At 40.5% G+C, this 16,419-nt stretch overlaps 2 protein-coding genes across 2 annotated transcripts; one reads left to right on the forward strand and one right to left on the reverse strand.

The window, feature by feature from the left end:
• Window positions 1-4,403: 4,403 nt before the first annotated feature.
• Window positions 4,404-6,333, reverse strand: LOC115667664 (zinc finger A20 and AN1 domain-containing stress-associated protein 8-like). The gene is made up of 2 exons (XM_030589219.2): window positions 6,173-6,333; window positions 4,404-5,272 (listed from the first exon to the last, which is right to left on the reverse strand). Exon 2 carries the CDS (start codon window positions 5,243-5,245, stop codon window positions 4,727-4,729), a length of 519 nt encoding a protein of 172 aa, XP_030445079.1. The 5' UTR covers window positions 5,246-5,272; window positions 6,173-6,333; the 3' UTR covers window positions 4,404-4,726.
• A 5,330-nt stretch (window positions 6,334-11,663) lies between these two features.
• Window positions 11,664-13,699, forward strand: LOC130134452 (GTP-binding protein SAR1B-like; the record flags this gene model as incomplete). Its single annotated transcript, XM_056315322.1, has 3 exons — window positions 11,664-11,765; window positions 11,914-12,045; window positions 13,376-13,699. Coding segments are annotated over 3 exons (558 nt in total), but the record flags the coding sequence as incomplete, so codon positions are not given.
• Window positions 13,700-16,419: the final 2,720 nt, after the last annotated feature.

Below are 16,419 nucleotides of genomic sequence, written 5' to 3' on the forward strand. Positions count from 1 at the left end.
TGATTGTTGTGTGTTATGCATGTTTCGTCTGGCGGTACGTGAGTGCCTACGTGCGGTTTAGGGTTGTACACTTATTGAGATTCGTCTCACGGTTGTATAACCGCCACTTTCAGACCCCCAGCCTTAGACCCAGGAGGCCCGCCTCCTCTTTTTGGAGTTTCGAGGAGCCGTCCCGGTTGCCCAGTGGAGTTGCAGGCGATGCCTAAGAAGTCTTCCGGAGGATCGAACCAAGCGAAGTAGGAGCATGAAGAAAGGAGGATGAGCCCTAGGTTTTTCCTAGGGTATTATAGGGGTTGTTCAGACTAGTTTGACCAGTAGTGAAGTTAAGTTAACCAGACCCTGATATTTCGTTATGACGGTGATTTCGGATGCTGGTTTGCTGTATATGTTTGTAACATAATGCTTGTATATTTGGTGCTGTATGACTATGTTGTTGTTTGATCGTTATGGTGTTCTACCCTGTTGTCGTCATCTTTTTGTCCGGGGTTTTTAATATCCGCTTCCGCATGTGGCTCTGATGTTTGGGTTGGGTCGGCGACGTTCCTAGGATGTCGCATCATTTCGACCGGAGCGGGGGATGTAGCGAGCTCGTAGGGGTTCGGGGCGTGACAGGCGAGGTCGAGCCCTCGCCCGATCTGGCGAGGCCGGCCTCGCCCAGCCCAGGCGAGGGCGGCCCTCACCCGATGCCGGCGAGGGCAGCCTCACCTGAGGCCGGCGACCTCCGCCGGCCCCGGCTATGGCCGGCGGAGGAAGAAAAGAAAAAAAAAAGAAAAGGAAAAGGAAAAGAAAAAAACAGAAAAGGAAAAACAGAAAAGAAAATAAAAAAAAATTAAAAAATTACTGTTCCGGTGACGGAACATTATTCAATATAAATTGTAATTAAAATATAAATTGTAATCAAATTTGGGGACAAAAAGACAAGAGAGAAAGAGAGGGCTTGAACTTAATAAATTATCATTAAGCACATTACAATTCGTTACAACGATCTATAAAAAAAAGGAGCACAATATATATGCCCTAAAATGATCCCAAAACCTAAGCATTCCGTGCGCAGGGGACCAGAGGTCACATGTCGTCGGATTATACTTCGGTTTCCCTAAGCTCACGTGGGCGTACCCGGTATGAGAAACAAGGGTTCCCGAAATATTTACCAACTCCAATAGTTCTTTTACCCTCAATCGTCACTACCCGTTCTAGTACCGGTACCGGTACCTGTAGCGGTAGTATCTCCGTCGTCGTTAAAGAATTCGGATTCATTATTCCGATCTATCTCTTGTTGCCGGTATTGAGCCTTCGTCCAATCAGCAACACAAGCTTGAATCTCCATCGATTCTGGAGCTAATCTTGAACGATGTTCGTCCAAAATATTACCTCCAGCCTTGAATGCTTGTTCGACCGCAACGTGGAACAAGGGGTTGAAAAAATCTGTTTTGCAATAAGAGAAAGGATTGGGTATTGGCTTGCGTGCCTCTTCCACCAATCCAAAATTAAAAAATCTGTACCACCTTCGGATTCAGTAAACTCAAATGAAACGGTTGGATAAATCTCTAATTCAGAAATATTTCCTATTACTCCTTTTTATTTTTTTTGTCTATGTAATAAAAGTTGGTACCCTCTACTAATTTTACCTGTATTGTCATTTTGTATCTCCGTAGATTGAGAAGATCTAATATCACCTAAATTATATTTAGTATAAAATTCATTATATATTTCTATTACTACGTTTTTAACCTCACGTACGATGATTGTAACATTTATCGCATCATAATGTAAACATTGATAATACGTACGCAAAAAATCATTTAAGCCATCCAATTTGCAACGCGGATAAAAAACACAAGCAACTAAATAAATAATGGGAATTTCGCTATAATAATGTAGCCACTTCATTTTCATTGCAACGATAGTATGTTGTAATTCAACATCATTTTTATATTCATCAAAAATTCCGACAATATTAGTACACTCTACTAAAAATAAATGTGTAGTAGGATAATAAACACCGGACAAAGTATAAGTTGCATCATTAAAAACCTTTAAAACATCTAAATTTTTTTGGTAAATATCCCACTCTTGTGGGTATAAATTAATATGAGGTATATTATTATAAATGAATGCACATAATAAATCTTTTATATGCTAAAGATTCACTAAGCAAGTGAAAAGTAGAATTCCAACGAGTTGGAACATCTCTTGGAAATCTTTTTGGTTTTTTGCCATTTTCTCTACAAAATCTACCCCATTCTTTCATTTTTTGGGATGTTTCCATAAAAATTGAATCGCCGTTTTTATTGGTTGAAGAAAAATATCAAAAGTTTTCAAACCATCTTGTACACATAAATTTAAAACATGACAAGCACATCTAACGTGAACAATTTTTCCGCCAAAAGCGAGTTTACAAATATTTTCTAAATCGGCAATTGAAGCGGTATTTGCTGCGGCATTATCAAAACCAATTGAAAATTTTTTGTTAAACAAATAATATTCTTCTAAAACTTGCCTAATTATTCTATAAATATTATTTGCCGTATGTTTATCATCGAAAACTCTAAATGCAATAACTCTTTTTTGAATACTCCACTCGTCATCTATCCAATGACATGTTATGCCCATGTAAGAATGATTTTGCCAATGATCACTCCAAATATCACTACCTATATGCACGCATCCATTAAATTGCATAAAAAAGTTTTGTAAATCTTTTTTTCCATTTTTGTAAAGATCTTTAATTACTCGTTTAGTTGAATTTCTAGGAACACGTTTTGCTTGTGGAGCACATGCTTTTTGTACAAATTCATTAAAATCAAATCTTTCTCCAAAATTAAATGCTAAATGCTCAACGGAAATAAATTTGCCTAATTCTTCCTTATAAGTTTTTTCATTAAAACGAAATAAAGGGGAAGTGTTAGGACTGACGTACCCGGAAATTTGTTGTTGCCCGATATCGATTCCCGTTTCGGTTGGATGTTTGCTCCTAAGATGTCGTTTAAATGTTCAATATCCTTGTCCACCTGTATATTTATATATTTTCCCACAATATTTACAAATTATATCATACCTTTTTTGACCAATATCAAACCTTTCCATTTTCGTGAAGTGATTCCAAATGTCAGATGTAAATTCTCGTTCCGCTTCCTTTGTTGTAGATATTTCGGCAGGAGGATGAAAACTTTCTTGCGTCGGGACGCGCTCCACATCGGGAAAAATGTTGATTTCATCATCTTGAAAATCTGCATATTCACGAGGATCAAAAGAATGATGGGATTCCGTCATGATATTCTTACCTTTGCCAGTTGGCACTCGACTTCCACTTGCCATTTTTTGAGTGGATTGAGAGAATTGAGCGGATTAATTGGGAGAATTAAGAAAGAATTGCGTGGATTGAGAAAATTGAAAGAATTTAAGAGAATTTGAGAGAATTTCGAGTATTGAGAAAATTTGAGACTTAAGAGAAGAGAATTTGAGAGAATTGTGAGTATTGAGAGAATTTGAGAGAATTTATAAGAAAAAAATGAGAAGAAAAGATAACCGTTGCAATTTTGCAACGGTTATCTTTTTTTTTTTTTATAAATTTTTGCCCGTTTGGGCGTTGGCCTTGGCCGTTGCCAGCGCAGCCTAAAGGGCAACGGGCCGCAAGGCGCAAGCCCGCTGCAGGGCCTGCAGACGTGCAGGCCCTGCTGCGGGGTTTTTTTTTTTTTTTTTTTAAATTTGCCCGCAGCAGGGCCTGCAGACGTGCAGGCCCTGCTGCGGGGGGGGGGGGGGTTTAAAAAAAAATTTTGCCCGTTGCCAGGGGCTGCCTTGGCAACGGGCCGCAGCAGCACTACAACTTCTTTTTTTTTTTTTTTTTTGAACCGGGCCCGGAACCGGCGGTTCCAAGCTGGTTCAAAAATTTCTGGAACCGGAACCGAGCCCGTAGGGCACGGGCCGGTTCCGGTTCCGAACCGTGGGCCCGGTCAACGGGCCGGGCCCAGGTTTGACCAGGCCGGTTCCGGTCCAGTTCCGGGCCGAAACCAGCCCGTGGCCACCACTAGTAATGTGTATTTTGTGCCGTAGTTACTCCCTATTTCGGTTTTAAGTTATGACCTTTAAGGAAGTTTCGACAATTAGGATATCAATTCCGGCCGAAAAGCAGAAGTCTGGACTCAAAACTTAGAAAAAGATTCTACCGCTCGGCTCATAGAATCATGAGGTTCGCGCATCAGCAGCTGAAGAAATCTTCAGCAATGAATTTCGAAGATGCGGACCGCAGATTACTTACTTCTTAACAAACAGAACAATCCCTTATCCAACATAACCACTAGAAAAGACGTGCAAAGGTGCAAATTCACATATGCACCAAAGAATTGAATGCGGATTCAGTGAGGAGGAGGTGCACCACCCTTGTAAAGTCGAAACATTCAATCTCATATTAATTATCGCAGATCGATTGGATTGAAAGCCAAACAGCTAGAATTCAGATCAACAGAAGTAGCCACAATGGAGTCCATCAAACCGACACAAATAATGACTTACACACCCAAGCCAACAACAAAATTACCGCCAATCACAACGAATAAGAGAATTCGCTACGCCGCAAGCATATGCCCCCAATAATGTGACCTGCAATTTCTACCGGGCATAGGACACCTAAGACGATATGCAGCCAAACTTATACATTCGAAATCGCGCGTAGGTGGAACACGGCGCAGCTTCAAGTAAATGAGCCGTCTCCTGAACCCCCTGAAAACTAGATCTTGTCGAGTTTATCAGCCTTGACAACTGGGTTGGCCTTGGCAATGGCGTTTCGCGCAGCAGTTCTATAATCAAACGGACAATCATGTTTGTCGGAGTAGCGGTGGGCTGCACAGAAGAGGCTGCCGCACTTGCAGTTGAACCCAGTCAACCCCACCCGCTTTTGGCAGGACGCACACCTTTTAGGACCCTCATTCACTTTCGTCTCCATGCCATTGCTCGAAGATGAACCAGCTGAGAGTTCAGTTGAAATGACTTTCGCGTCAACCGAGCCAGCTTGCAAGTCCAAAATCTCACTTGCCACAGGTTCTTTCCCATTTTCACTGGAACTACCCTTCACAATGCTCTCAAGTGACGATGCGGCTGCTTGTGCCTGTTCCTGCTTCAACATCATGTCCTTATGGCACTTCGAGCACATATTGGCGGTGGCAGCACTTCCAAAGAAGCCACAGTTGTTAACACAGAGGATTGGGCCTTTTGGAGCCTGGCATCCCGTCTCATCGTGAGACTCCATTGTCCTGATCTCCGGCAAATAGACTGCCTATAATCCCTCAGACACACAAAAGCAGAGTTACAGAAATCCAACAATTTTCACCAATCAACATAAACAAGCACATATACATACATCAAACAGCATTAGCATGAACAGGAAATGATCACGACCGCTACACAGAAAATTTAGTAAAAGCACCAACCCAGTTGGTTTGAGATGTTTCAAATCACAATCAACACTTCATTCCTCAAATGTCCACCAATGGTGAACCAGAAAGGAAAAACCTCTAGGCTCCACAGCTCGCCTCCAAAAGAGCAGTTTGATATTCTCAGTCCCCCCCAAACCCACCAGCAAGTCGAGAGAAAACTTTTAACAATTAAGATGGCTAAGTCACCGTCCGTAGTAACCATCAGACTGAGGGACATATTGTCACCACTGGACATAATTCACGCACCCAGACGAAGTGACTGGCGATGCTGAGTAAAAATAAGGCTGCTAGTATCCCAGATTGCAAAAGAAAGACAGACACACACACACACACAAGAGCAGTGCCAGTGCCACCTAAAAGACCGCATAACAGCAGAACAATCCGAACCAGAACCCAGAATAGCACGAACACGAACTATCCTACAACTATGTTTTTCCGACAAACTCAGCAACGACTCAACTAAGAAAACCCCCCAAAACCACAAGCCGCTTCAACGATTGCGTCCCAATTACCCTAAGACGTCACGACCAAACCCACCCAGAAAACAGCCGAGCGGATTCAGACCACCACAAACCCAACAGCACACGCGCGAGCAAACGAATACCATGGAACGGCAATTCCACGAAACAAGCATCGCAAGCCCTCGCGACAGAAAAGCTACGATTTTTTTTCTCACAAAAAACCAAGCAAACTGCAGACCGAGAGAGAGAGAGAGAGGGATAGGGATAGCCCCGGCCTACCTGATCCTTGCCGATCTCGCTCGACCAAAATCGAAACCACGGTCCAATCCCTGCCACGCCAAAGAACGCCCCCCAAAAAAAATTCAATTTTTAGCCCCCCAAAACCAAATCGAACCCCGCAAAGAAAAATCTGGGAAATGAAGAACAGAGAAGCTTCGAGGAGAAGATTACCCCGAGGACGCTGATCGACACAATCCGAGGGAGCGAGACCAGCGAGGATCGCTAGAGAGAGAGAGAGGGGGACGTTTGCGAAGAGGGGTTCTTCTTCTTCTTCTTCTTCTTCTTCTTCTTCGTATTGTCTCTCTCTCTCTCTCTCTCTCTCTCTATCGTCTCGATGAGGCGTATATATTATACAGAAGAGAGAGAGAGAGAGAGAGAGAGAGGAGGACTTCTCTTACTTTTTCTCTGCCAACAAACGCTTTCCACCGAGCCGGGTACACACCCCCCCCCCCCCACTTACCACGATGCCCCCCGCCAGCCTCGCTAATTGCGGTTCTGCCACTGCCATCCCTGTGACGTGGCCGCCACGCGTCGGGATCCCGACGGGGACGGTGGGGGTGGGGGTGGCGCCCCATGCGGGGGCGCACGTAGTCTCGGTCGCGGGCGGAGAGGAAAAATGATCGTCATCATCGTCCCCGCTACTCGCATCTGGGCCGTCGGTCGTCGCATCGCGAGATTGGCCCCCGCCCTTCCGGTCCTGATCCGACTACCACCTGCGGATCTCGACGAACGGACGGCTCGCGTGAGTTGATAGCTTGGGCTCGGGCTGTGCGTTGTCTGGTGCGCGGCGGATGTGCGCGGAGCTAGTTTTTCACAGGGAGCACAAAGACGTGTCCGATTTTTTTCCTTTTTTCTTTTGTTTTTCCTTCGGCTTTTTCCTTTTTTCTTTGCATTTGTTTTCTTTCCTCATAAGGAAAACCCTTTTTTTCCCTATTAAAAAAATATATTTTTTAAATTTTTTTCCTCACGAGGGAAACAGTACATGGGTCGATTAATTCTATCCTGCCCTTATAATCTATACTTAGGTATCGACATGAGATTTATTATATAGGCTTTAATTTTTTTTAACGCAATCCGACGTAATTTAATATGATAGAAAATATCGAATCGACGAGCGAAATTGATCGCACGCCGATTCGTGCGATCATACGTGATTTTGAATGTGCACGGGAAATCGAACTTCATTAATTTGAGCAAGAGAGTGGACCCAAGATAATCGAGACGAAACTGAAAGATGCGATTCGACTCGAAATCAAACTAACTTTTCGGGTGTGCTAATGAAACCAGTGACATTTTCATCTATAGAGCTTCTTGATCATAAATATTGATCTTGCTTCTCTTGTGACGCAGTTGAACGGTTTGTACTGAACAACAATCAATCTAGACACTAATAAGCATAAGAATATTTCTCAAATTTGTACAAGCATTCATTTAGGCATTTTAACGAACACACATTGTGTTTGTTTGAAGACGAGATCTAGATGCAGCATCGAAGATGGTGTACGAAGAACAACATAAAAAAAAACAAAGCATTGAATATTTACTTCGATGAGATGCAATTGCGATCACGATCGGCCAAAACCAGAGCAAGAGAGAGGGAGGCGAGAGTCGAGACTCAATATGAGACCACAAGAGAGAGGCGTCGAGCGAGAGGGACGCTAGTGACTCGAGTGAGAGAGTGGCGTCTGAGAATCGAGCGAGAGAGTGACTAAGAGTCGAGCTAGCGTAGGCATCGAGCGAAAGGGACGCGAGCGACTCCGGCAAGAGGGTGGCATTTGGGAGTCGAGCGATCGTAAGAGGTGTGAAGATGAAGAATGCCATTAGGGTTTGTGAAAGAGCGGGGAACGTGAGGCTCACAATAGGAGACGAGCAAAGGGTAAGAGTCGTGCGTGTTTAGGGCTTTTTACATATTTGTAAGAACTTAAAAAAAAAAAATCAGTCCGATGCAAGTGGTCCAGGTAGAGGTTCCACACATGAAACCGGGAATCAGACTAGTGCCCCGAAAATCACTTAGAACCTGCCAGTTCGGTTCAATACGGGCCGCTCTACCATTGAGCAACCGAGGAACAACACGAGGAGATTAGATATCGTAGAATTCAATTCCCATTCTCAACTCATAATTAATACGAGTTCAAAGTTTTCTTTATAACTCTCGAAACATTCTTCGTAGTAACTTCGTTCCATGGAATTACATAAACATCACTGATGGCTACATCATATGCGGTGCATCCAATCTACAGATTAACACACGGACAAAGAAAAATATCGGGCCCGTTCGAAGTATGAATTCACTCATAAATTTCGAACATCCCGTAATGAGCACAACACCTTCGTAATAAGTTATTGGGATAATGACACAAATAGTCCCTGAACTTTGACTTAATGTGCAATTTAGTCCCTGAACTTTTAATTTATTCAATATAGTCCCTGAACTTTAACATAATGTTCAATTTGATCCCTGAACTTTTAATTTGTTCAATGTGGTCCCTGAACTTTTAATATGTGTTCAATTTAGTCCCTGAACTATATGAAAATGTTCAATATAGTCCATGCACTTGAATTAACTGAAGGACTATATTGAACATTTTCAAATAGTTCAGGGACTAAATTGAACACATATTAAAAGTTCAGGGACTACATTGAACAAATCAAAAGTTCAGGGACCAAATCGAACATTAGGTTAAAGTTCAGGGACTACATTGAACAAATTAAAAGTTCAGGGACCAAATTACACATTAGGTCAAAATTTAGGGACTATTTGTGTCATTTCCCTAAGAAAAGGAGTCATTTGCGCCGGTCTCCACCCTATCCTTGTTATAACCAAACAAGAGAATTTAGAAAGCCCGACGTGACGACGAATCGAAAAGAATATGCCCATATATCGATGCTTTGCACAGAGCGGGGAACGTTCCACTTGGACGGTCCCAAACTGAAAAATGGAAGGACATCTCTTTTGAAAGCACCCAAATGACAGAGTAGATATCGTACCATTCTAAATAAATTTGCAAGAGGAGTCCCACCATATATGCCTCGGTTAGAATATCATCACGAGCACCTTTTTCGATGACAAATTACATAAAAGCCTTCAACGTATTACACAGATGTCAATTCAGCTTTAAATTTTTTAAATTTAGCCAATTTAATCTTACTCTATTGATAATTGCCAATGTAGTCATTCCGATCAATTTTTAGCCGGAAATCGCTGATATGGACACCGGCCGTCCTGCGTGGCACGATCGATACTGACGTAGACAAAATTTGCAAAATTTTTAATGATTGTTCTGAATTTTTCCTTTTTTTTCCTTTTCTTTTTTTCACCATTTTTTTTACTGTGGACTGGCGAGGGTCACCGGTTACAGCGACGGCCCGCAACGGCCCTCGGCTCTCACCCACCTAGGGTCGGCGACCTCCACCGACCATCGCCAAGGCCCCGGACCAATGAAGGGAAATAAAGAAAAAAAAAAGAAAGAAAGAACGAAAGGGAAAAATGGAAAAGAAATGTAAAAATTCGTCCATGTTAGCATAGGCCATACCATGTAGGACGACCGACATTAACATTAGCGATTTCCAGTCAAAATTGGCCGGAAAGACTACGTTGACAAATCGTTAAAAGGTTGAGGATTAATCCAAATTAAAATGTTTATAACTGAGTTGGCATCTGTATGATAGATATAAGACTTTTTGGATAATTTTTCCTCGATTATTTCAATTAAGAAATCCCTAATTTTCTATGTTCAAACCATACTTAATTTTAACTTGGTTGAATGACCATTTCAATATATTTGATAAATGTAGTTTGAAAGGAAGAAAAGAGATTTAATAGTTACAAGAGAAAAGAAGAAAAAGAAAATGAAATGATTGAGTTATGACATTTTTAAATGTTGGTGAAGGAAATGAATGGGAAGTAGCACAAAACAACTTGTTTAACCGGAATTGAATTGATAATGAAATACATTTCGATACATCCAAAAAGATGTTCCATCAGAATTGAATTGACGACGAAATACCTTTTGAATATATATGAATAGATAAGTGAATTGACAAAGTATAGAATGGTCCATCTTGATTTTGGATAATAAAGTAAACAATAAGAAATTTAAAGGTATAAAGGCCAAAGGCTACAAGGTACTTTTCCGCCATTTAAAGTATACAATGGACGGTTATAAACGGTTATAAGATTTAAAAAGATACTTTTCTAATTCTATCTTTAAAACAAATAACTTCCTAATCCTCCACAGTTAAATAAGTCACAACAATACTTATTTAAAATGAGTCACAAAGAATATCGCTACTAGATAGCCGATGATTTCATCCCCAGTGAAAATTCTTCATCGATAAGTTGTCTATACTCTTCAAGTTATGAATTATTTTTTAAATTATTTTTTTCATCAATAACTTCTATTATTTACCAAAGGCTATCATTATCAACTAAGACTCTTACTTATCGATTATATTTTTAAGTGTCAACACAACTTAAAGTCCTTTTCTATATATTGAAATACAAATTAAAAAAAATAAGAATACGGCTAATAAAGAAAAAAAATACTAATTAACGACACGAATCCGTTCCAAATCTCTTCGTATTCGAAAGGGTTATACCATATAAAATAAGCTAGATACAAGGATGAGCATTCGGGACGACTCAACATTGAACCAATCCGAGTTTGCCTTACCCGATAGATTCTAGGCCAATTCACGTGGGCACCGAACAACGAAATAAAAAAAATTGAGGAACTAATCTCGACATGAATCCTCGATTCTACTAGATTGGTTTTTGAATCGATTTTCAACTTTTTTTACTTTGTTCAACAAAAAAAGATAAAAATATGAAAACAGCTTTCGAATCTGAAAAGCCTAAGGTGCCGCATGGTAACCATTCTGATTCAGTCTAGAATTGGTTTTTTGTTCCCAAAATCAGTTTTGGATTAAAAATCCGTTTGATAACGCAATTTCATTTTTCTATTTCTGGGACAAATTTTTGTTTCAGAATCGATTTTGAACCAGAAATCAGAACAAAAAAAAAGTCAATTTTTCATTTCTTGAACAAAAGTCAGAATCATTTCTGAGGAACTCGTTCTCTTCAAAATCTGTCATCTCTCCTCTCGTCTCCTCTCATCTCTCTGATCTGGAAGCCCGTCTCTCTCTGTACTCTCTCTCTGTCGCCGTCGAGAGGAAGCCACAGCCGCTCGCTCGCTCCGGCCGAGAGGAAGCCAGGGCCGCTCGCTCGCTCGCTCCTGCTCCACGTAAGCTCCGATCCTGCGCTGGATCTCCTCTCATCTCTCTCTTTTCTGGATTTGGAAGTCGCCGTGATCGGGGGGTCAGCTTCGACCTCGCCATGGCCGCCGGTCGACGATCTGGGCGACGGCGAGGTCGACCGATCTGGGGGAGGCCGAGCGGCCTCGCCCTGGTGTGGCGGTCGACCTCGCCGTTGCCCAGATCTGGGCGACGGCGAGGTCGAGCGGCGGCCATGGCGAGGCCGCTCGGCCTCCTCCAGAGGAGGCCGAGCGGCCTCTGGCAGAAGGAGGCCAAGATCCTCTTCTTGGGGCTCGACAATGCCGGCAAGACCACGTTGCTCCACATGTTGAAGGACGAGGTCGTTCGCCGTCTCGTTGTCTCGTTGTCGTTGCTTACGATTTGATGTGATTTTTGTTGTTGTTGTTGGGATTGTCAATGACGATTTCGGAATGTGGGTTTTTTTTTTTTTTTTTTAAGAAAGATGTTTTCTTTGGACGAATTTGCAGAGATTGGTGCGGCACCAGCCGACGCAGCACCCGACATCTGAGGAACTCAGTATTGGGAAGATCAAGTTCAAGGCTTTTGATCTGGGGGGTCATCAGATCGCTCGCAGAGTTTGGAAAGATTACTACGCAAAGGTGTGATCTTTATCTTTCTTTTTTGATCAAATCTTTTTCCCACGGTAGAACCAGATTTCTTAGTGCATCGGTTATGTTGCTGATCCGGACCAAAGTGTCTGCTGATGACACGATGCTTTCACGAATTTGCCTTTTTGCTTTTTGCGAATTATGAAACATATCTATGCATCTATGTATGAATTTTCAGCTGGTGTTTGTGGATAGTCTTGCACTGGGAAATCACCATGGGTTGCTTTGGATTCGGCTAGATGCACAAGTTTTGGCATGTTTTCCTATTCATGGGGTTACAAGAGTGTTTCTCTGTGGACCCTGATGGTTTTGTGCTCATAATATCCCGCCTCGATTTTCAGCCTTTTAAAACCAAAAAGACGAAAGTGATCCCGGGTATAGATCTGTTAGCTCGTGTCATGTCTGAATCTCATTGTCTTGATTGAACTTAAAACTATTGCCATTCCATCTTTGGACTTCTCTTTCACGGTAGGCAATGAGAACAACTGAGGCTCCACCAATGGCTACCCTTGGACTTGCTAGCGTTCTTCCACTGTCAGCTGTCTAGTAGACTACATTCTGTCATTCTGTCCAATATCTAGAAAAACAATCTTTATTTTTCTGTCTGTTACTTTGAATGCGACTAAGGTATTGGATTGGCCCTTTATCCCTATTTTAGTGAACCGACAATTGCTGAGTGTCGGTTGTGCCATTAGTGAAATGCTTGTGACAGCTGGTTTCTTGAAACCGGACTTGTTGCATTTGAATCAAGTAGGTTATATCCATGGACATGCTTCTTCTTTGCCCCATGAGTTTGGAAAACGGGAAACTATTTCTTCAACCAAAAAACTAATATCGGTGAAGAGAGTTCTTTGCTGGGTTAAAAGGTGGTCATCTGCGACCATGACCGATGGATGCAGCAGATAGAGTGCTTGAACTTTTAGTGAAACGGATTTATTTGTCAACTATATTAGTTTATATAGATCATATGGGTGAAGATGATAGTTTACATTATCTGCCGAGGATGAGAGGAGAAGGTTATTGCACTACAAAGTGGAAGTGTTTAACCCTATGGCTCTCAATTTAGTAAACATGGATCATCGATAGCAGTTTTAACTCGAAAAGGTACATATATAGGCAAAGAGCTTTTGTTCATTTGCATCTATGTTGCCGAGCTTCCTCCTGTGCCATCATTTCATTTAGGCCAGAGACGATGTGCCAGTCAATGACTTTCAACTCCTTTTGTCTTCTAGTTTACAAATTTAACTCTGACAACTCTTTTGCGCACATTTTCAAATGAGTTTGATATCAAATGATTGATCTTCCGAATTTTCTTCTCTAGGTTGATGCAGTGGTATACCTGGTGGACGCCTACGACAAGGAGAGGTTTGCGGAATCAAAGAGGGAGCTTGATGCCCTCCTTTCAGATGAAGCTCTTGCGACTGTGCCTTTCCTCGTGCTCGGGAACAAGATAGATATCCCATATGCGGCTTCGGAGGACGAGCTACGGTATCATCTAGGGCTCACCAACTTCACGACCGGCAAAGGGAAAGTGAATCTTGCATATCAGACTGTTAGACCCCTCGAAGTGTTCATGTGCAGCATCGTCCGCAAGATGGGTTACGGAGAAGGGTTCAAGTGGATTGTAATTGCTTTTTCATTTTGAGACACATGCCTTCATTTTCAATTCAAAAGCAGTCATGTATTGTAATTGCATATTATGCTATTCATAATTACATCCGTGATCAAGACAAGATGGATAAGAACTTTTCCCAATATGGTGATTCAGAGTATCCGTTTGGAAGTGCACAAGATGAGGTTATCGACGATACATCGACTGAAGAGGATATCGAGATCAACATGCTTAAGAAAAGAATTGCCAATCAATTGGCAATTGATAATAATATGGCGGAGATTTCATGAAAATGTGTTTCCGACTTTTCTAATGTATTTCTATTATTTTGTATTTGAGGATTTTTTATGTTGGCTCTTGTAATGTGACGTGGTATTTTGGGATCTCCTATACTGGCTATTGTAATGTGATGTGCTTGGTTTACTTTTCTCCATAAGCATTTGGGATATTATGAGGAACGATGCATACTCACAAATATTGAGAGCAAATATCGAGAGCGATGGTGGTTGAATGCTGAAGACCCGTTCCGGTGCTTGGCCATTTGCATTAATTTGACTGGAATTTGTGTGCGGCGTATGTATTACGAATCCAACGTAAAATTTAATTTCAAAACTTCAGAATGGCTAGAATCAGTGGTCATCCGTTTTGAGCGAAATTTAATTTTTTTTAGGTGTCGAAAAAAATAAAAAAATGAAAAATTTCAAAACTTCACAGAATGGCTTAGAATACTTGTGGTCACCCATTTCGAGAGAAATTTAATTTTTTTGAGATTCCCCAAAAAAATAAAAAAAAATGAAAAATTTCAAAACTTCACAGAATGGCTTAGAATACCTGTGGTCACCCACTTTGAGCGAAATTTAAATTTTTTTAGCTGCCGAAAAAAAAATAAAAAAATAAAAAATTTCAAAACTTCGCAGAATGGCTTAGAATTCCTGTGGCCACCCACTTTGAGTGAAATTTAATGTTTTCTTAGGAGACGAAATAAAAATTAAAAAAGCAAAAAACCAAAAATACCATTTGGGCACCTCAAAAATTTTAAATTTCACTCAAAGTGAGTGGCTATAAGTATTCTAAGCCATTATGTGAAGTTTTGAAATTTTTGATTTTTTATATTTTTTTTTGCACCTAAAAAAATTTAAATTTCGCTCAAAGTGGGTGGCCACAGGTATTCTAAGCCATTCTGTGAAGTTTTGAAATTTTTCATTTTTTTATTTTTTGATTTTTTTTGGCACCTAAAAAAATTTAAATTTCGCTTAAAGCGGGTGGCCACAGGTATTCTATAAGACATTCTGTGAAGTTTTGAAAGTTTTCACTATTTGATTTTTTTTTCGGCACCTAAAAAAATTTAAATTTCGCTCAAAATGGGTGGCCACAAGTATTCTATAAGCCATTCTATGAAGTTTTGAAATTTTTGATTTTTTTAGTTTTTTTTGGAAATCTCAAAAAAATTTAATTTCTCTCGAAATGGTTGGCACGGGTATTCTAAGCCATTCTATGAAATTTTGAAATTTTTAATTTTTTTAAATTTTTTTTGGGCATTTCAAAAAAATTAAAATTTACCCAAAAAGTGAGTGGCCGCATGTATTCTAAGCCATTTTGCGAAATTTTTTATTTTTATTTTTTTGGGCACCTCAGAAAATTTAAATTTTACTCAAAGTGGGTGGCTACAGGTATTCTAAGCAATTCTGTGAAGTTTTGAAATTTTTGATTTCTTGATTTTTTTTGAAAAAATTCAACAAATCTCCTATTTTCCCGAAATCTGAATTTTTTTTTTATTTTCTCGACATTTTGATGATTTTTTCTGAAAATTTTCAATTTTTTTGGATTTTCTGAATTTTTTTTGAGATTTTTATGAATTTTTCGGATTTTTTAATTATTTTTATTCCATTTCTAAAAAAATGGATTTCTATTCCTGGAAATAGAATTTTCTGTTATTTATCAAACGGGTTTTTGTTTCAGGAAATAAAAATTGTGCTATTATCAAACGGGTTTCTGTTCTAGAACTAGAAATTTTTTGTCGTTATCAAACAGGTTTTTTTTCTCAGAAACTCATCATGGAACCAGAAATAAAAAAATCTATTTCTGTTTCAAGAACTCATTCCGGAACAAAATGGTTATCATTCGCTACCTAAGTTATCTAAGAATGCCTTAGACAATTATACCACAAATTATTCACATAGTAATATTTCTACAAAATCATAGTTATATATTATTAAAAATCATGCCTAATTCCCAAATTGATGACTATTTCGGCTCCGAATCAAAAAACTAGGAACAGACGGACTAGATTCCAGATCACCCCGAACCGAACCAACCGAACCGATCACCCCTAACATAGACAAATCTCTTCCTCTCTTCTCCCTCAATCTCTTTCCCTCCATCCAAACATTACATGACAATCAAAACCCTTTTTCTTTTCTCCCAGTTCGGTCTGAAAATAAGTCCAAAAAGATTCAAGCAATTCATCGGCTCCGCAACGTCAACTTTTTTCAAATCTTGGACCCGATCATTGGACCAGGGGCTCCAGGCATCAGACATCTGAAGAAATCTTTCCACAATGAGTTTGGAAGGACAGGCGACATTTTAACAGACGAGCATCTCAGATTCCCAACAGACCCAACATAACTACAAGAAAGACCTTGCGAATTCACATATGCACCAAGGAGTTTAGACTAGCGCCATAAATATGCGGCGAGGAGGAAGACGACAAACCCTAAAGTCGCAATACCCGATTGCAGAATGACTGGATCACA

This window comes from Syzygium oleosum, unplaced genomic scaffold, assembly GCF_021117445.2.
Source record: "Syzygium oleosum isolate NSW1041296 unplaced genomic scaffold, Sole_v2.1 Sole_v2.10, whole genome shotgun sequence".
Classification (NCBI taxonomy): domain Eukaryota; kingdom Viridiplantae; phylum Streptophyta; class Magnoliopsida; order Myrtales; family Myrtaceae; genus Syzygium; species Syzygium oleosum.